Source organism: Protopterus annectens, chromosome 14.part0 (assembly GCF_019279795.1).
Source record: "Protopterus annectens isolate FY-2018-M chromosome 14.part0, PAN1.0, whole genome shotgun sequence".
NCBI classification, from domain to species: domain Eukaryota; kingdom Metazoa; phylum Chordata; order Ceratodontiformes; family Protopteridae; genus Protopterus; species Protopterus annectens.
The window spans coordinates 567,010,796-567,033,091 of NC_056748.1; the positions used below are offsets into that span (position 1 = coordinate 567,010,796).

At 39.3% G+C, this 22,296-nt stretch overlaps 1 protein-coding gene across 1 annotated transcript in view; it reads right to left on the reverse strand.

Moving 5' to 3' along the window:
- The window catches only part of MINPP1 (multiple inositol-polyphosphate phosphatase 1), a 1,197,381-nt gene that overhangs the window by 237,554 nt on the left and 937,531 nt on the right, over nucleotides 1-22,296 (reverse strand). Inside the window, exon 5 of the mRNA XM_044056308.1 lies at nucleotides 15,178-15,194. Within this exon, the coding sequence (XP_043912243.1) occupies nucleotides 15,178-15,194 (17 nt within the window). The remainder of the gene's footprint in view (nucleotides 1-15,177; nucleotides 15,195-22,296) is intronic.

The window sequence follows — 22,296 nt, forward strand, 5'->3', positions numbered from 1 at the left end:
TTGTGAGGGACAGTCCCTCTTTGGGCAGTTGTGTCCTGACAAAAAATTGTAAAATGGCAAATGTCCTGAGATTTTAGGACAAAATTATTTCCTATATTTTATGTAATAGTTGCATAAAACAGTTATTCTGTATCTAAAATACCTAAATGCTATAAGAAACAGAATAAGCAACTAAAATGCTACAAGAATAAGCTTTTATTTAGGCAAAATATTTAAGTTCTAACTTTTGTACTGACCGTGGGTATGTGTCGGCCTGTAAAATCTGATGTTTGTACCAAAAATGTCCACTTGGGCCATTTGAAAAGGTGGCAACCCTAACCCATACTGAGTCACAAACTAAAAATATCAGCATAGGCAAGAAACACTTAAAAGATATGCAGATAAATATAAAGGAAAAGTACAAAATAAGAAATATATTGATAATAAAAGTTTTATAGAGAATTGGGGAAAAAGGCAAAAGGAATTCAACCACCACCCAAAAAAAAAAAAAAAAAGATACATTTTGGAGAAAATCTATTAAGATCCTGAGGAACATAAAGGTGCTGAATGGATAGAAGTAAAAGAAAGAAAAATAAGTTCAAATCTACAGGATATGAAGTGGGATGAAGTAATGGCCAGAGAGATTGAAACAAAGTTAAGAAAAGCTCTTAATTGGAAAACGCCTGGCCCAGATGCACTACCTAACTTCTGGCTAAAAGTATTAACATCTTTATATGAAAATTTAGCCATGAGTAAGAAATATTTATATGCACACCCCGAACAGACACCAGCCTGATTAACAGTAGAAAAAAACAATACTCCTACTTAAAACCAAACCTGCAAGCTATCCTAAAAGCTATAGACCAATAACTTGCCTTCCGACAACATATAAACTATACACTGGAATTCATGCCAACAGTGTTTACAGTCATTTCAAAAATAACTCCATCATGGCAACTGAACAAAAGGGTAAAAATTGAGTCATATGGAACAAAGGATAATTTTTTTGTTAAATAAAGTCATAATGGAGAACTGTAAAATGGGGAAGAACCTAAGTATGGCATGGATAGACTATAAAAAAGCATTTGGTAGTATCCTCTCCTACTTTGGACACAATAGAAGAGCCTTCGAGAGTCATGTTGAAGCAGCTTTATTATATACAAACACATCAAGACAAGTTTACTGACTTTAACTTAAGTAATTTGCATACAAACTAAATGCTGCAATCATACATGCTCACTTTCCGGCTGCACTCTCAAAATGGCACTGGGAATAGCACGTGCCCGGTATTTATATGTGCACACTCATAGGTTCATAGGTTCACAGGTAGGTACTAGGCTATCAGTCCTAGGGCCCATACAAGCCTAGCCAAAAAATGTACCCTGGCTTTCGCCACCCAAGAAAATTATTTTCCTGTGCCCCTGTCGAGCACAGCCACAGAAGTGATCCCCTGGGTGAATTTCCCATTTCCCATCCAATCATCAAGATTTTTCTTGAAGAGTGCTAATGAGGAGCTCTGTTTGACATAGATAAGTAGTCTGTTCCAGAGTATGGGAAGTCTCTGGGACAGGAATCAATCTCTCCAGCATGTTCTGTTTATTGTGGTGACAAGGTTAAGGTCCCTAGAGCGTGTAGCTCGGAGGGATTGGGATTTCTTTAAGTGGAGCATGTGCAACAGCTCTGGGTTTGACATAGCTTTGTATGTTAGGCAGAGACCGCCCCTGAGTAGGCAATATGCGATGGAGTAAAGCTGTAGTTTTTTGAGACGGTCTGCATAGGGCATCTGTTTGAGGCCAGTAATCCTCTTTGTGAGGTATTTCTGTGGTCTCTCCAGTTGTTGTAGATGTCTTGTGAGGTACATACCAAAAGGGGCATTGTACTCTATAATGGGTCTAATGAGTGATGAGTAGAGGGGAACAATGACCTCTTTTTTTCTGGATGAGAATCCTTTTGTGATGAGATGAGCCACGTAGAAGGATTTCCTGACCACTGTGGCGATATGATTATCAAAGGAGAGACTACTGTCCACCTGTGTCCCAAGGTCTCATCACATTTTCAGCATTAAGTAGACTACCAGCTATGTGGTAGTTCATGGGTACAGAGTTTTTACCAAAGGGGATGACAATACACTTTTTGGCATTGAGCTTCAGGCCATGGCTTTGACACCAGGTATCTGTCTCAGTGAGGCCCTTTTGTAGTTTGTCCACATCGTTAGGAGTTTCAATTATGGCTGCTAGTTTGCAGTCATCTGCAAACTTTGTTAGCCAAAGACCTTCTGTGTTGGCCTGCACTTCAGAGAAGTAGATACCAAACAGGAGAGGACCCAGGACTGAACCCTGTGGTACTCCACTTGTCACTGGTCTGATGTCGGATTTGGAATCCGCTACTTTCTGTCCATGAGCCAGTTGGCAACTCATCTTGTGACATAGGGATTTATACCTAGTTTAGTGAGCTTATCTATAATTCCAGATTGGGGGATGGTGTCAAAAGCCTTGGTGAGATCTAGATAAGCTGTGTGAACCATTTTACCCTCATCTATGGCTTTGGTGACTGCTTCAATGAAGTCAATCAGGTTTAGGAGACATGATCTGCCTTTTACAAATCCAAACTGAGTAGGGTCCAGAGTTTGGAGATTACCAATGTCTTTGTTTATGAGTTCCACAATGATACGTTCCATGGCCTTGCAGACCAGGCTCATCAGGCTAATGGGGCGGTAGTTCCCGGGGTTCGTCGTGGCTCCCCCTTTGTGGAGTGGGATAACTGTCACGGTGCGCCATTCAGAAATACACTCTCACCTATATCCTCCCTCTTTGAGAAATAGATCACACAATGTTATGAATCTATTTGGCATGCAGATATTACAAGTAGTTCTTTGTTATGCAATTACAGAAGACTAGGTACATATATAGAATTATGTCCATCTTGCTGCGTATTTCACACTGGGTCTGCATATTTGACCATATCGTGTGACATAAAACTAGGAATTAGGTTTAGCAGCTGGAGCTGTCTCTATAGAATGTTCAACCTTGGAAGTATTTGGAACATCTTCAGGAATGGAAGTAGAGGTTGAAACACACTCTGGAATGGAAACAACATCTGGTTCGTTCCAAGATCTAGAGTCTGTATGACAGGAACAATGCCGTGATGATTCTAGTACAGGAAGAATATGACTGCAATTTCTCCTACACTCCATACCCTCAGATTCTACAAGGTAGGATCTCGGCTCGGCGCATATGTCTGCAACTTGACCAGTCCAGTTGAAACCTTTCATCATTTGCATTCTCACTGTCTCTCCTTCCCTCAATGGACGAAGAAATCTGATCGATTTATCATAACTGGACCTCTGGACAGAATGCTTCTGGAATAATTGAGCCTTGATGGTTTTGTTGTTCTTAGCTTTAGGCCTCAATAAACTGGAACTAATAAGTAGTGTAGTTCTTTTTTGCCTGCAAAGAAGTCTTTGAGCTGGCGAGCCAAGAATATCATCACGGGGTATGTTTCTAAGATTAAGCAAATTCAAAAAGACATCGGTACTGTCACTTTCACCTTTCAGGCAATTTCTTTGCATTCGGCACTACATGTTCAGCTAGCCCATTTGACTGTGGATATTCAAGACTGCTGGTAACATGTACAAAGTCCCATTCTCTTGCAAATTTTTGAAACAACTAACTAGTAAATTGAATACCATTGTCAGAAACAACTTTGGACTGAGAAATGATGTTTCAACTTCGTAATAAAACAATAGTGGATGTTAGATTGGGTAGTAAGTCAATCTCAAACCAATTTGAATAAGAGTCTACCAATACTAAGTAGTGCTGATTGTTCTATTTGAAGATATAAGTGGCTACTATTGATCAAGGTAGGTCAGGAACTGGACTCAGCTGAAGTGGTTCTCTCTGCAAATGCGGTCTAGTACTATTGCATACTGAACAAGAACAAAGTGCTTTATCAATGTCTTTCAGTAATGAAGGCCAAAATACTAGTTCTCTCGCTCACCTCTTAGTGAATGCAGAACATGGGTAACCATGATGTAAAATCTGGATGTACTCATGTTGTAAGGAAGCAGGAACAACAATTTTAGGACCTTTGAAAATAATGCTATCTTCCATCAACATCTCATCTCTGTAAGGAAAATAGGTTTGCACTTCAGGTGGTACCTTAGATTTCTTGGACACCATCCAGCAATAATGTAGTGATTGAGCTTTTGCAAACTGGATCAGACTTACTGTGATCTCTCAACTCATCAAGTTTAGTGGTAGAAAAATTAAGCACTGCCATCACATTAAAGTCAAAATTCTCTGTGTCAAGGTGTTCCGTTCTATTTCTGGGCGATCTGGATAAGATATCAGCCAGATAAAGTAGTTTGCCCTTGATGTAGACCACTTTGAAGTTGTACTTTTGCAATGTTAGCATCACTCTTTGTAATCTCACTAGAGCGGAATGCATAGGCTTCTTTAGAACAGTAACTAGAGGTTGGTGGTCACTTTCAATTAGAATAGCTTGACCATAGATTTAATCATGAAACTTGGAACATGCAAATACTATTGCCAAAAGTTCTTTCTCAGTTTGAGCATACTGCATCTCAGTTTGGGTAAGTGTTCTAGATGCATAGGCTACTGGTCTGGCCTCTTGAAGAATATCTGCACCAAGCCCAGATTTGGAAGCATCACAGGAAAGAGTAACAGTTTTGTTCACATCATAGTATCTTAATGTAGGTGGGGTGGCAATTTTCTGCTTGAGGTCTTCAAATGCCCTCTGGTGTTGTTCTAATCATGACCATGCAATACTTTTGCGGGTTACCTCTCTTAAAGGTGCTGTCAGCTCACTGAAGTCTGGTATAAACTTGCCTAAATAGTTGACAATGCCTAAGAAATGTTTTAGAGCTTGAATATTGTCTGGTGCTGACATCTCAAGAATAGCTGCTTGCTTGGTGGGGTCTGGTCTCAAGCCTGTACTGGTAAACAAATGACCTACATATGTAACGTCTGGTAGTCTGAAGTCACATTTCAGAGGGTTGAGCTTCAAGTTTACTTCACGTGCTCTGTCTAGAACTTTCTTCAGGTTTCTGTCATGCTCTTCTTCACCATTGCCTCCAACCAATAAATCATCTACTATTACGGCACAAGGATAACCCGAAAAAATTTGCTCCATTGTACACTGGAAGACATCACTTGCAGAATTTATTCCAAGTGGCATTCTTAGAAATCTGTATCTGCCAAACGGGGTAACAAAAGTGGTTAGTAATGAGGATTTGTGATCAAGCATCACTTGCCAAAATTAACTTTGTGCATCCAAGACAGAAAAAACAGTGCTATTCAGAATTAGGACTGTGACCTCTTCAACTGTATGCATTGGATTTTTCAGCTTTTTCATTGCTTTGTTCAAATCCCTTGGGTCAATGCATATTCTGATTTTGTCTGAGCCTTTCTGTGAGATGCTACTATACACGACAGCCATTCTGTTGGTTCTGTAATTGGACAAATTACACCTTGCTGCACAATTTTATCCAACTGAGCCTTAACTTTATCCTGCACAGCTAACTAGGCTCTTCTTGCTGGTCTGACTGCTGAAGTGACCTCTGGGTTTAACTTCATGTAATACACAATTGGAAGTTTGCCCAACTTGTCTTCAAAAGTACAGTAGAAGATCTAAATTGCATGTAGATGTACAAATGTAAAGTCAGCGAAGTCATGCCAGGCGGTCAGACGCCTGTCCAATCTTCAATCGGAGAAGCGCACAATCATGACGTCAGGGCAGACAAGGTCAAAACAGACGTCATCCAAACCCAAGACATAAGCCCAATCTTCAAAAAGATCACAAAGACCGATCCAACAAAAATATGTACAACAAAAACAACCCAAAAGAATAACCACACCAAACCTACATAAACAACCAACCACATCTAACTAACATGTACAACACACATACAATATCAAACAGAGGGACACATCAAACCACACAGCAGGGTAAATTGTACCGCATGATCTTGAATCCCTGACATTTGCAATGTACTAACACTTGGTCTACATTCCAAAGCAGATCATCAACTTGCCAGCAAAATCAAAGGGCAAGACCAGTCCTTATACATGGGTAGAATGTGGCAAAGCAAACCAAGGAGGATGGCAAAGTTATAAAGCAGTAGGGCTAAGAAAAATCCCTGTAAAATTGCAAAGCTGTAACCAGCCCTAGTGGTAATGCTTGATGGAACTAGGCTGAGCTCCAGAGCCTGCACTGAAATCCAGTTAGCTGCCAGCAAAAAGCTGTAGAAGTGGCAGTAGAAGTGAGGAAAGGTAGAACCCAGCTAGCTTGAGAATAGGAAATCCATGAAACATCTAACAGCCAAAAACTGAGTAAAAATCCAAATAGTTTGTTCTTAGCAAATTTTGAGAACTGAGAACTGTTGAAAAATAAAAAATAAGCAACTGCAACACCTGCCTGAACCTTTGCATAAAAAAATATTTTTATTTGGGTTTGGTATAAAAGCCACAAAGTGCAACTTAAAGAATTTATTTAAGGGATCAAAAATTAAAAGTAAATAAATGAAATGAAAAGTTTGAAAGGTTTGGACAAAGCCACTTTAGAAAGGGAGGAAAGATTAAGCAAGGAACCCTTACCAAATGTATGGAAGATTCCCTTATGGAAGGGGCCATAAGGGCCTGCTCAGGCTCAGGGCTAATATAGAGGACACCCTTCCAACAAAAGCAGTGATAAATGTAAATATTTCGAGCTCTATTGCACTAATTTAGGAGTGGAGCTCTGAGTTTAATTGCCAACAAGTGAGTCCAAAGCAATGTAAAGGGAGAGCTCTTACATTAGGGGGGTTGCTGGCAGGCATCCTCAGGTGTAGTGAGAAGGATAAGGAATTGATTATGGTGGATCACAGTCAAAAAGTGAGCAGAAATTGCAGCAACATAGCAGAAAAATAGGCTTTGGACCTGTCCAAAAAATAAATTCCAAGTAGAAATTGAAGAATCCACTTAAATTAGGCTTCAAAACATCAAATTCCTTTGCTGTACTCCAAAATAAAGTTGCTGTACTCTCTAATCTAGGCTCTTCAGGCCTTTAGCTAGGCTGAGCCCCCTCCAAAATAGCAATTCAAAACTTGAGCTGGAACAGGAGACCCTCAAAGTTCAAAACCTAGAAAGGGCTTAGCTGAGAGACCAGGAGTGTGAAGAGAGTGAGTCTGTTTACCTTCTCCTGAGATGACTGGTGTGGATCTAAAGGGTGTGGCAGCCAGCTTGGCCACCAGACTTCTCAGTAATGGGTGCTTACCAGTGCTTGGCTGGGTGAAGCTGAGACCTTCATCTGGAAAGCTGTCTTGTCTTCCTTCTGGAATTACCTTTGGGAGGCAAGGGTGAGAAACAAGAGCCATGAAGAAGCTTGGGAAAGAATTCTATGAGCTTTCCCTTTTGTGCTGGTGTGGGATTTCTGAAAAACTGTGCATTTCTGGTAGTTTAGTGGGGATCCAGAAGCGATCTATGGGAGTCTGGTGTTCACTGATCTGTGTCTGCGCATGAAACTGCCAAGGATCCAATTTTCGTGGGGATCCAACCATATCTGCTCAACACATCTGCTCTCCCTGAGTTGCTCCTGCTGAGATCTGACCTTGTCTTCTGTGCTCCTGTAATGACAGTTGTGTTGTTTGATGTAATGTTGATGTCTTGTGTGACAATAAGAATGCTTGAAGCATATGTTGAGAATAAGAACTTTGTCTTTGTGTTTGTTTGATACACCTGCAACTGCCCTGGAAAATGTTTGAGTCTGAAGCTATTTAGGAAAAATTGGACTGTAACCCAGTAGTGTCTTTGATATGTAGAATGTTGAAGTCTGGCGAGCTGATGTAGTGTCTGAACTTTCCATTTCCATTTAGGTGACACCTTGTTTAGGAGGGACACATCTGTTTCTTTCTGAAAAATTCCTTTGTCTGAATCTGGTTTGTCCTTTGGGAGGTCTCCAATATGTGCCCACACTGTGTCCATTAGCTTTTTTCTAGCATGGATTGACTTTGTCCAGGCAGTGTTGTAAGCTTGCCATGAAAGAGTTTGGCAGTGCCAAGTCTCCTAATTCTCATATGCACATTTGCACTAATTGATGCAGCATAAGGAGAGAGTAAGTACCAAGATTCCCCAGTTGTGAAGGACAAGTCGAACTGGCCTGGCTGATGTCAATTCAGAAAGATGAGAAAATTGATTTTATTAAAAGAGGGGTTCTGAGCCATCATTTTCACTGTATTCAGTCTCACACCAGGCAGCAGCACATGTCACATAGGTGCTAGACTCCTTACTTTTTCGTTCCTTTGGGCCCCATTCAGCAAATGGCCCCCTATCAATATTTAGTAGATCTGAAGAGTTCTATGACTCCAGAGAGGCCCTTCGTCTCTGCAAATCAAATATCAGGCAATCTAGTAGATAAGGAATACCTCTGAAAGCTGAGAAGCAAACAGAAAAGTAGAGACTTCTGAGCAGATAATAGATAGCTCGAAACGCAGTGGTATACTGAATGAAGGCAGCTCCAGGAACTGATGCCAGAGACCGCTCAGCCAGCAGAAGGCCCACATGGGTAAACCTCTTTGAACATGAAGAGTCCCCCATCAGTGATCTTTGCCCAGCAGAGGTAGATGGGTATAGGTGTTACATTTTCTAACGTGTTCCTTGGTTTTAAGTGTTGAGAATAGATAAATTAAATTAGAAGAATTGTTCCCACCACTTCCCCCGGGAATGGTACTAGGAACAGGCCTAGAGAAATCCTAGGCAGTTTGACCGAGAGTATGGCCCCTATTTGGGGCAACAAGAGCATGCCTGAGAATTTGCCTCTTTGCTGAAAATGCTGAGGAGGAGCGTCCGCTATTGAGGCAAGGCAAGGTATTAAAATAAAAAAAGTAAACTAATGATATCTAATCTAATATTCCATCTTCTTCCCATCTGGCGCAAGAAAAATTGAAAGAGTGGGCCCTCCTTGAAAAAAGGTGCTGCCATGCAAGAAGCAGCTGCTGGCTCATTGGGCCTGAGAGTAGCCTGTTGTTCTAGGTCTGAAGGAGCCTGCCCCTACCCTCCCCGAGTGCAGGAGAACTCCCCTTAGACTGTGAATCATGCACCTGGTAGATGCCCCCTTAGCGTCTAGATCTACCCCTAGACGTCCACTCTGAAGAAGGCAAATTCCTGGCAAACGCTAGAGAATAATTTTGTCCTCCATTTTTTCAAGACTGCAAAAACACAGGTGAACCAAACAACACATCAGACTGTCCAGGAGCATCCAAAAACTCTTCCATAACCAAACCAAAGACAATAAAATCCTTCAAGCCACATGTCGTTTTGTCTAAACTGTCCCTCATGAAGGCCTGCCTAGGCAGAACTGAAGAACTGGCACAGTAGCACCCACAAAGGCAGAGCAGCCTGTACAGCATCAAACCAACATTGTAAAGAAAAACTAATAAAACATGTACTTAAATATGTACTAAATCTTGTAATTCTTACCTTCACTAGAAAGATAGAAGTAGACTTCAATCCTTAAGTGAGAATTGAGAAAGTTTATAAAGAACTCATAGCTTCAGTGGAAATTCTTTCTTCTTTCCCCATCTATCCAAAGAAGTGGCCTCTTATCTGAGGAACCAGATTTTTTCCAAGAGACAGATTTTAATCAAGAGGCCCTGATAGCTTTTTTTGGGTCTGGCCTCTAGACTCTTATAAAGATATATATATTTATAAAGATATTTATGAATATCTATATAACCATAATACAGGAGCAGTAATCCAACAATACAGATAGCAAGAGAGGAGGCAAACAGAAGCCAAAGAAAACACATCTAACACAAGCCAAAGAACTATGCTGGGGTAAAAGCAAAAATTGCCTAAGCTCTAAGCAAAATCCTTCCCTAAGCCTTTTCCTCCCCTAATTTAAACCTTCTCTCGAAATGAAAAAATCCTGAATGAAAAAGAAAACCTCGAGGAAAAAGAAAAATCAGAATCAGAATCATGGAGCAGATCAGAAGAGAGTTCAATCTACAAAATCAAGATCTCACCACAAACTCTTCCACGAACTCTCTTCACTCGTCTCACCTAGGCCTCCTCTTCAGGGCCAAATTACCCTAGGCAAGCAAAGCTAATCATCTCTATGCAAAGAAAGTACCCTAATTCAAGTTATATTTTCTTGGATTTTTTAGCACTAGCTAAAGTAGGGCTGAATCCTGTAGAAAGAAGCTACACCAACAGAAAGGGAGGGGCCCCCACCACAGGGAAGGAGGGGAAGGAGCCACCTTAGGAAGGGAGCAGTAACCTGGGACCTGCCTCCAGGAGACAGCCCCTCTCCTGAGGCCTGGCATCCTCCTACAACAAAGCCCCCCCTCTCTCCGCAGAACCACCGGGTTCCACCGCACGGGAAAGCACGCGGCAGAACCAACCCGTCACTGATGAGACCCTCGTTTTGCCTGGGTTTTTAGTCTTCTTGTCTTTGCTTCTTGAGGCTGCTTCAAGCGGGCACTTGAAAGCTGGCATCTAATTACCCGGCAAAAAAGCACAACAGCACAATCTAAGACCTACCTGGCAGTGCGCTTATTGAACCTAGCACCAAGTTTGACCCAACACAACGCCCTCAGGCCCCCAAACAAACAAGGAACACAAGTATGACAATCTCCCTCTCGAGTACCTCTGCTGGCAAAGATCACTGGATGGGTGACTCTGGATTGAGGCTCACCTTCCCTTCATGTTCCTATCAGGCTGAGTTGCAGGAAGAAATACAGTTATTCACTTTTTCTGACATCCGGTAAACCACTGAGGCAAGAAAAAACTAAAATGTTCCCCAACGCACTTCTTAGCCAACAACTGACTCTGTCTGAAAATCTCGAAAAAAATTCCAGAGCATGAGCGGCGCACGCTGCGGCTCTGCATCGGACCATGCGGCAAAAAAAAGAAAGATATGGCGTCGGTCATGCGCATGTACCCTGACGCCCCTGATGTCAGTGTTAAAGCGCCCTTGACCGACGTCAGCCTATTACTTTGATATTCGGGCCGACCGAGGACAGCGGACTACCCAAGTGTAAGGACTGCAGCAATGTGAGATGAAGAACATCATCAGCATACTCTGAGAAAATGGCTTCAGAAAAATTGAAGCTATGATAAGCACTTATGTGATGAACTTCTTTGGTAAAGGAAAGCAGATTCATTCTCAAACTGTCTTTTTTTTTTTTCTTTTCACTAATCTCAAACTGTCTTTGAGACCCAATAATGACTGTACTGGTGTTTGGACTACATAGAATAACAAGTTGTAAAAGTTCTTGGTCAAATAACATGAAAGCATCACTGAGCCTTCGGTTTGAATTTTTTCACCTCCATAAGCAACTATTTCGCACCACTGGCCACATTGAGCTGCTCATTAGTTCTCACTTTAGCAAATGTGTCTGCTGACATAACATTACACTTTGAACCAGTGTCTACTTTAAGCTCTGTGGATTTACCATTGATCCAGACTGTACAAAAAAATTTGCTTTTTGCCAATAAATTCAGTGATCAGCTCTCTCACCAGTTACTAATACACCATCTACATAGAAAGCTGACTGCTGCGTCTCCACTTGATCAACCTGCTTTTTTGTGTGACCTTTCTTTACAACTGTGTGGGGTTTACTTGATTTGCAAAACTTTTGAAAATAGTTTCATTTTTACACTTGTGACATTGCTGACCAAATGCTAAGCATTTCTCTCTTCTAGACTCATGAGTGGCACCTCAGTTGTGACAGTTAACAAAAAGCTGGACTTGGGTTTTGCTGATTCATGCTTGTACTGTACTGAGGGACACGTTCATTTAAATGAACTAGTGTTAGAACTTGCTGAAAAGCTACGTGATTTCCCTGGTGAGCCAGCAGGGGTTGTGGCTGCCATGTGCCTAGGCCTACTTCTGTTTGCCACATTTTTCATGCTATCTACATTTGCTCTGGAGCCTGCTGAAACCATGCTCTTGTCACTTGCAAGCATACCTGTGTGTTTTTCAGTCACTTCATGGATCTGACAAATCTCAGTGGCTTTATTCAATGTTAAATCACTGTCACGAAGCAACATCTTTCTCACAGCAGCACTATTAATACCACACACATGCCTGCCTTTATCAACTCATTGTTTAAAGTCACCAAACTGACACATTTTGGCTTTGTTTCTCAGGTCAGTTATATAAGCTGCAAAAGTTTCCTCTGGTTTATGACCTCTTGTGTAAAACAAATGCCTCTCTAGTGTAATATTTGCATGGGGGTTACACATTTCTCTGAACTTGAGTTTCAAAAACTTTGGGGCCCTCCCTTGATTCAGCCTGTACAAGTTAGTGGCCTTAGGTCAACTGGTGCCCTAGGCAAAAGGGCTCCACGGCGCCCCCATCACACCACACGGTGCCCCCATTCTGGTCTACCTACACCAGATAAATACAGGAAAAGCGCCCCTACTAGAACGGCGCCCTAGGCGACCGCCTAGTTGGCCTATGCCTAAGGCCAGCTATGTTACAACAATATAATGATTTTCACCTTCTCCCTCATACTGCCAGTGTATACACAAATGAACGCTGTCTTTCTATGGCCTCTGACCCAGCTACGTTTAGCAAAATGAATGCCTTGGTGCATGCATCTTTATCTGAATAAGCTGCTCATATAAAAATTTTGTACTCTTACTCAGATATTCTCCAATTCTCTGCAATATTCTGATCAAATACAAGTGGTAAGGGCTTTCAAAATCTGCCTGCTATAACAGTGAAGGGATTTGCAAATAAGCATGAACATATATGCCAGGAATTTATGCCAGTGCTTGTAACTTTGCCCAATAGCACATTAAGCCTCTGTGTAACTGAACTTTGCGAAATAAGTCTCTCGGGTACTGTAGTACTCTTGAAATTACTGTATTGCAAGAAATCACCTCTTATCAGTATAAGAAACCTATCAAATAATTGCATGATGCAAATGAACTGGGCAAGAGAAGCTCAGAGTCAATAACATTTCGAAGTAATAGCACTTTGTGAATGAACTGTACACAGCACACTGAAATTTCCCCAAAATCGTGCTACCTTTTCTAGGCAATTCTTTACAATGCAAGAAACACTTTGTAATGGTAGCATTTTGCGAACAGATGGTTCTACATCAAAATGTCGAAAACTCATAACATCTCATTTCAAAACAGCGAGACCATAAGATCGAAAATTCAAAACATCTATAACTCATAACATCGAATCTCACAACATTGAAAACTACAAAGCAAATATAAATAACATCTCCTACATCCATAACACCAAATGAAAAAAACACACTTTTTACTACAGGGAGCTCTGCCTCCCACCCCGCCCCCCCTGTAAATTAAATATACCAACTCCGAGATCGCACTACAGTGGGAAAAAGTTAATTTCCTAACCCCACTGTATCACGATCACCATAAAGAATGTACACATAGTGTTCGGCCTAAAAACATGTACAGAGTGGCATAACTACTACATACAGATGAACAGAATAAACTATAACATTTACATGTTTGATGATACACTACTCAATTTTATACATTTTCAATGTTGTGGAATTCGATGTTATGTTTTAGATGTTTTGAATTTTCAATCTTCTAGTCCCGCTGTTTTGAAATTAGATGTTATGAGTTTTTGACATTTTGAAGTGAAACTGAATAGACACACCCAGCACAAGAAACTTTTCAAAATGGCTAGACTTTGTACTTCACAAAACAGTTGCACTTTGCACACAAATAAACTCTTCGGAATAAATGCACAGTAATAAACACACACTGTAATCACATTTACTCAATTTGAGATACTTCAAATAATTCTAGTTATGCCCTTAATACAATATGAAGCTGTAGTTATACAAAAACACAGCACTTTGCCAAAACATGTAGTCGCCTTTCTTTATTTATGCTTAATGTGCCCTTTTTCCCTTATTACATTAATTTTGCTTGTTTAATCTCTTTTCATGCACACTGTACTTTTTGCACACTGTACTTTTCTTGTGCTAGTTTTATTCTAAACATGCCTGTTTTGCCTTAAACATACTCATTTTGCCTTTAAACCTGCTCCTGATAATTATTTTGTCAAACACCTTTACTTTAAACATTTCCTTTAGTTAATAAACTTTTTGGGCCTCCGCTTGTTTAATAATGCATTTTGTGCCCTTGTAATGTCTCATTTTGTCCTTTTTATGAAATAACACAAAAACAGTATCTCAAACGTACCACCATGGACAGCATATGTAGCTTAAAAAGAGATAAATCCTTTGTAAAAGAGATGAATCCTCAATAAAATGCTTCCAAATGAAAGTCTTTCAAGGGAATGAAGGCAAGCAAAATTCATGTAAAGGTACACCATTCAGGATAAGCGCCTTCAGGATTACCCTTCCTTAGATATTGTTTCCAGTAGTGCAGTTTTTCTCTCAATTAAAGCAAGCTCAGCCAATCAGAATACTAGCATTAAGCCAACACCTCCAGTGCAGACCAATAATGAATCATCCTATCAAGATGGTAGAAGAAGACACACCTTCTCTTGGATCCAATCAATGACATACTTTGAAGCATCTCGTCTTTGGTATAGGTTTCAGTGGTACTACACCATTCAGTCTGGGTTCACGATCAGCTCACAGGTTAATGATCCAATTAATTTTAGCAACTTTAGTGCGATTGTTCAAATCCTCTCCTTTTAAATCTTCAGGAAGTCTGCCTTAATAGACTTGAAACATTACACAATCACCTGAATCTATACGATCCAAAATTAAAGGAACAAAAAAGCAAAAACCTTTTGAGGGATTATAAAGATTTCAAATTAGGCAATGTTTTTGAATGGCCTAAAAAGAATATACCTAATGATCCTAATGAGGCAGCAACTGGCAGGAACAAAGTTAACACTGAAATCAAGGATTCTAATCAGGCTAAAAATTACAGGTCATGTGTAAGTGATACTAGGATCAAACAAAATTCCATTATTGAAACTAGAGTTGATGTAGTACAATATGTTATATCTGAGACTTCACACAAAAATAATGAATCCACACTAATTAATTTAGGCAATGAAAATAACAGTAGTCAACTAAGTTTGAATATTGCTTATCCTTATGCTGTCTGGGTAGTACATTCATGATACTGTTTTTGTGTTAGCTTCTTTTTTCAAGGAATATCTCCAGCTGCTTGCAGGTTTGTTTGGACTTTCTTTTTATGAAATAAGTAGATTGTGCATTCTCATTACCTTTGCTTTTTTTCTAGCTTTTTTTCATGCTCATTTCTCTTAGTTTGCTTTAACTGTCATCTCTGCAACTCATGGCTCCGAATCGTATTCTCTGCGATCCCGGTGATGACACCATGTCGCTCTCCTACTTCGGACACAATAGAAGAGTCTTCATGGGTTCTATTCAACAGCTTTATTATATACAAACACATCACTATAGATGTTTACTGACTTTAACTTAAGTAACTTTTATAGAAACTAACTACTGCAATCATACATGCTCACTTTCTGGTTGCACTCTCAAAATGGCACTGGGAATAGCACATGCTTGGTATTTATATGTGCACGTCCAGTCCTTGATACGTCTCTTAAAGACACAGCACATACACTCTGATCTACAGACAGTATCCCACATTCATGGATAAAAGAGTGCTTAAAAATGTATAAGATACACCTACACTAATCAATTACATTACAGCGACCATGAAACAGTGGCAAACCCCTTTGCAGTTACCACTCCAGGGATAAAAAGTCAAAGGGGGATATTCCAGGGTGACTCTGTTACTGCTGCTCTTTTGTCTTGCCCTTAACCCATTAAGTTGTCTACTTTACAGATTAAAAAATCAAACAGCCCACGGACTCCTTGCACCAACAAGCAAACAAATAGTCGTATTCTAAACGCAAATTTATTGTATTTAACAAGCGTTTTCGCCACTAAATAATGTGGCTTCCTCAGAGAAAAAACATTAACAATCATGACGTTTGCACACTCTATTTATATAAAAAACTAGAAGGAAGTGACATCACATTAATTAAAAGCTCATTCTATACACATTCGCATTAAATTAATATAGTATATACATCTTAATACAAAATTAGTATAAAACAAGTACTGTCGTGTTACCACAAATCAAATTCAATAACCAAAGAATAAAAATATAATCATATGTATATAAACAGTTTTAACTATTTCAACAATGGAACAACGAACCAGTTCTATAACTTTGAATACAAGACAGTCCTTATTTATTGTATCTTGTCACAGTTAATAAAACTGTTAAGTCAAGCCAAAGGCCCTCAATAAAAATTTTATATATAAAACATATTATGTATAAAAAATATAAAGTTATCCCTGACTAACATTACATAACAACTAAATGCACCATAATGTGTTGAACAGCAGTTATCTGACTAACATTACATAACAATTTCATAATGTGTTGAACAGTTTTCATTGAGGCCCGGGTAGCAAAAAGCATCCGTTCTCAACTGCCACTCCAACTCACGTATTTCCAAAAGTAAAAGCTAACATTCGTGGGGGACCTATACCTTTACTTTTGGAAACACGTGAGTTGGAGTGGCAGTTGAGAACGGATGCTTTTTGCTACCCGGGCCTCAATGAAAACTGCAATATTTCCGCAGTTTTGAAAATGAGGAGTTACTTGAGGTAGTGCACTTTGTTCAACACATTATGGTGCATTTAGTTGTTATGTAATGTTAGTCAGGGATAACTTTATATTTTTTACGTGATTGACCCAAGTTATTTAATGAGTGCCTATGAGCATTTGTTTTGCTTATGCTCATTTAGTACAGGATTAGATATTTTTAATATATTTTCTAACATATTTTTTATACATAATATGTTTTATATATAAAATTTTTATTGAGGGCCTTTGGCTTGACTTAACAGTTTTATTAACTGTGACAAGGTACAATAAATAAGGACTGTCTTGTATTCAAAGTTATAGAACTGGTTCGTTGTTCCATTGTTGAAATAGTTAAAACTGTTTATATACATATGATTATATTTTTATTCTTTGGTTATTGAATTTGATTTGTGGTAACACGACAGTACTTGTTTTATACTAATTTTGTATTAAGATGTATATACTATATTAATTTAATGCGAATGTGTATAGAATGAGCTTTTAATTAATGTGATGTCACTTCCTTCTAGTTTTTTATATAAATAGAGTGTGCAAACGTCATGATTGTTAATGTTTTTTCTCTGAGGAAGCCACGTTATTTAGTGGCGAAAACGCTTGTTAAATACAACAAATTTGCGTTTAGAATACGACTATTTGTTTGCTTGTTGGTGCAAGGAGTCCGTGGGCTGTTTGATTTTTTACAGTGGTTTGGAATTTTTTTGTTTTCAATACTTTATAGATTAGGTCATGGCTACAGTTTGGCTTCCCGAAAAAAAAAAAACAAAGTGTAAAGACTTTCTCATATTCTTTTTGTAAATTACTTAACTGTACGGTTCATCAGATGAGGAACTCAAAGCACAACTGCAAGTGGTCAAAACTTTTTCAGGTGATATAAGAATGTTATTTGGTCTTGATAAATGTGCAAAAGCAACCTTTAAAGCAGGAAAGCCGCAGAACGAAGAAAACATCAGTTTGGGACAGGAATGAGATATAAAACAACTTGAACAAGAGGAAGTGTATAAATATTTGGGAATTGTTGAAGGATCCACAATAACACATGAACAAATGTGAATAAAACTTAGTAAGGAATATTTTAGAAGACTAAAATTAATACTGAAAACAGTGTTGACATCTAGGAAGTCCAAGCTATAAACCAGTTTGCTCTTCCTGTCCTAACTTACAGTTTTGGAATGTTTGACTTGGCCACAGAAGGTGTTGGATAGGTTGGACAGGAAAACAAGAAGGATGCTTCATGCTTATCAAATGATTTATAAAAATCAGTGTATACCAAGATTATATATTCCCTGTTCTGAAGAGGTATGGGCCTCCTCAAAACAGATTACAATAGTAAGATCTGCAATAGTAGGACTGCATACATATCTGCTGACATCACAAGACCCAAATGTAGTGAAAGTTTTGAAACATGAGGAGAATAAGTCTAAAATGACTTCCCTGCTTAGTTTACCAGAAGCATATTGGTGTCAAGTGGGAAAGGAAATCAAACCAGAAGTAAATAAATATCAGGCAGCAACTGAATGTGCCAAAAAACAAAAGAAAGAATATAAGGTAAATGATCAGATGAGAAGGCAAGAAATGGGGAAAATACATAAATATTCTTGCAAGTATAGAAAACTCTTGGAACAACCTCATGTTGATCAGGATCAAATGCAGGAATGGTTAAGGAAGGGGAATTTAAACCAAAAGACGAAACTTTAATATTAACGGCCCAAGATAGTGGACTACATACACATTGATTTACAAAGTCCATTGAACATGTGGGAGAAACAGACATGTAGGTTTTGTAAAACAGAATTGGAAACAATCGCATATCTTGTTGCTGGTTGTGGCAGAAGGACGGTATACTGAAAGGCATAATAATGTGGCAAGACTTGTGCACTGGGGACTGTGCAAACATTATAATACTGAAGTAGCTGAAAAACACTGGAAACATGAGCCACAAAGCATCATAGAAAATGATTAAGTTTATATCACATGGGATCATCAATTACCAGCAGTTCAAAAAACAGATGTGAGAAAACCAGATATAGTAGTCCATGAAAAGAAGACAAAAGTAGCATTGATCACTGAAATTGTTACACCTAGTAACTACAGTGTCTTATGTACAGAGAGACAAAGTCATAAAATACCAGGATTTGCAGGCAGAAATGAGGTCAGTGTGGAAGAAGGATACCCAGACAGTTCCAGTAACAGTAGGTCTTATAAAAAAGAATTAACAATCATACTTAGATATGTTACTGATGCATGTAACTCCATACAAACTGCAGAAGTCATTAAAGGGCGCACTGCGGCTGCTCTAAAGAGCACTTTTGGCTAACATCAAAGATTGAAACAATACTAATTTGATGAACTTTAATCATACTTTTACTAAGGAATGGGGTCCATTCTAGTCATGGTATTAGAAAGCCAAAGACTTGGGGAAATTAAAAAAAAGAAAAAAAAATCAGAAGCCATTGCCAAACTTTTGGCTGACAAGCTCACTCAAATTTCTCCCCATATACCACAACCCCCCCATCCATTACTAAGGAACAGATCATCAATGCACATTTCAAGGCCAAAACACTGCACTGATGGGCCCCGATAACATACCAGTATGTTTAATAAATAACAAGAAACATGACCTCTCTGGTCCACTTATACCACTTTTCAACTGGAGTCTTCAGTCAGGCTTTTTGCCCAAGTAATGAAAGATTGATACAGTTATTTTCCTGCATAAAGGAGGTCCAACCATTTATCCAGGTAACTATAGGCCTATAAGTCTTACAGCCTCATATGTAAGGCCATGGAAAGAATCATCATCAACATGATAAATGAGGACATAGGTAACCGGCAAACACTGGACCCATCACAGTTCGGCTTTGTTAAACAAAGGTCATGCCTATTAAATCTAGTGGACTTTTTTGAGAGGGTCACCAAAGCACTGGATGAAGGTAAGACTGTGCACACAGCTTACTTCAAGCTGGCCAAGGCTTTTGATACGATACCCCACTCATACTCACTTATACACAAGCTCACTAATTTAGGTATAAATCCTTTTATCACCCATCGCATAGCCAACTGGCTCACTGATAGAACTTAGGCCAAAATAGGTAAGGGTACCAAGAAGTGAGTCACTAGCAGAGTCCCCCATGGCTAAGTACTGGGTTGACTCTTTTTTGGCATCTGTTTCTCCAAACTGGAAACAACTGCTGAAGCTTTATGGCAGACTAAGTTTGCAGATGATTGCAAGCTGGGAGTTATCATTGACTCCCCTACAGACACAAGCATTCTTCAAGAAGGTTTACCTCTAACAAATGGTGCCAGAGCCATGCTCTTAAACCCAATGCCAAGAAATGCATGATTGTACTTTTTAGCAAGTCAACTATCCTGGCTAATTACCATGTTGATAATATGTCTCTAAGAGTCGACCTAGTGGTCAGGGATCTGGGTATGCACATACAGTAGCCTTACCTTCAACCACCATGTGGCCTCAGTGATAAGGAAATCCTTTTATGTTGTGCAACTTATAAGTAAGGCATGGCAACTAGGTCCAGAAAGATCATTATCACAATGTACTCTGCCTTTACCAGACCAGTCAAAGAGTACAATGCTCCCTTTGCTGTGTACCTGACCAGGTTATATGGCAAACAGCGCTTATGCAGAGCACCTGAAAGCCCTTTCCCTCTACCCAGTCTCCTACAGATTGCTGAAGGGTGATCTATGCCTGGCTTACAAGGTATCTGCAAACCTCACACTTACGAATCTCCTACATATTTGTAAATCAAAGAGTACCAGAAATACAAGGTCTAGGGACCTGAATTTTGTCTGTGACTTAAACAGAAAATGCTGGAGAGACAGATATGTGTCCCAGAGACTGCCCCTCCTATGGAACAGGCTTCCCATCCATGTGAAGCTGAGTTTGTCTATTACCCAGTTTAAGCACAACCTAGAACAGTTGATGGGAATAGGAAATTTATGCTGCACCTGGCACTCGTGCCCCTTATGGGCAGAGGTAGCTTATAAGTACTTGGCCCTCAATGTCCTATTTCGATACAAGACATTGTTATTCTTTTGGGAAAATTGACTAGGCTTAGAAAGTCTCCCCCCCCCCGGTCATTAGCCTAGTAACAATCTATTAATCTATTTCTGAGTTGGGATTCTCTGCATCACTGTGTACTTTCAGCCACATAGATTTTTTGATTCACTGCATACTTTCACCAGCATGAGCTCTGTGAAAGAAGGCACACGAAATTCTAAAACTATGAACCCTGTATAAGTGGGCACAGGCGCATATATATCTATATCTATATCTATATATAGATACACACACACACACACACACACAGACACACACACACACGTAGATAGATATAATTATAATAAACCTGTTTTACACATGGTAAACTACAAAGCACAATGTACTTTTGAGATGGACCTAAGGAAGCCTAAGAGTGAAAGTGTTTCTAAATGTTTACTTTCTGATTGAACTGTGTCCTTATTTGCCCTATTTTATTTTTTTAAAGAAGCTTTTGCTCCTTTAAGTTTGTGTTAAGATGGTAATTTATCACTTCTGTCATGTACTGTTTATGACAGACACCTAACATTGCTAAAATTTTAAATAATATAAGACATTGAAACTTCAGGGTAACATGCAGACACCATGTGCATCCCCTTTCCATTGGCTATGTAAATGATGGCTTCATTTTTCCACCAACCAAACCATCTCTAGCTAGGCAGACCTGGCACTATCTCTTGGAATGAAACTATTTAAGCTGCTCAGTTGTTAGTTTAAAATAAGACAAGAGCACTTATCCATCGCTGAATAAAAGATCTGCTTAAACCCTTAACTGGACAGTTTTTTCCTCTGGAAAGAGGACTTTCTTTATTTTTGCTAAGTTAGCTGCAGCCAGGATCCGACTACTCTAGATATAAGAGCACAAATACCAAGCACACGTGCACAACACTAAAACTGTTCCCGCACCACGCCCTTACAAAAATTCTAATCCACAAATACTTGCACATACACATTCCTGCCCTTAACATTGACCTACTTACCCCTGTCAAGAAATTGAGCTGTTGGTAAAATAAACATTCAGTAAAATATGCTGACAAAGTGATGTGTATCCACATACATAAGAGAGGGAGAGATTATGTTGATAGGGGAACCTGTACCAGTCCCTAATAATGATGTATTAAGTACCACCACTAAGCCACTTATAAGCTCAACAGGTAACAATGTGATTGTGTCCATTTTTTATACAGCAGCTCTGCAAAGAACACTGGCTGTTTGTGGTCTGCAAACTCTCCAGGGAGATACTACTACAGTAATGCACTTTTGCCTCATGAACTGTGTTAAATATATGGGCGTTTGTTATTCTATTTCTCTTACACTGCAGGTGCAGCATCTTTTTCAGTTTTATGCTTCAAATATACAATTTTATAACATTTTCTTCAAAATATTTTGCAGCTGCTTGTTCCACAACCAAATGGCTGTCACAGATGCCTACAGCTAGCTGCACTGAAGACCAGTTGTCACTTCGTGTAACAGTAGAAAATGTTAGTAGCTAAGTTTCTGTTAAGAGTTTAAGGAAACATCAGTACATGCATTAAAGGCTCCACTGAAATCCATTCACAAAAACCTTTTTGCTTTGTTTTCAAAACAACTTTGATTTGTATAAGCATATAATAAGTGAATACAACGTACACATAATGATAA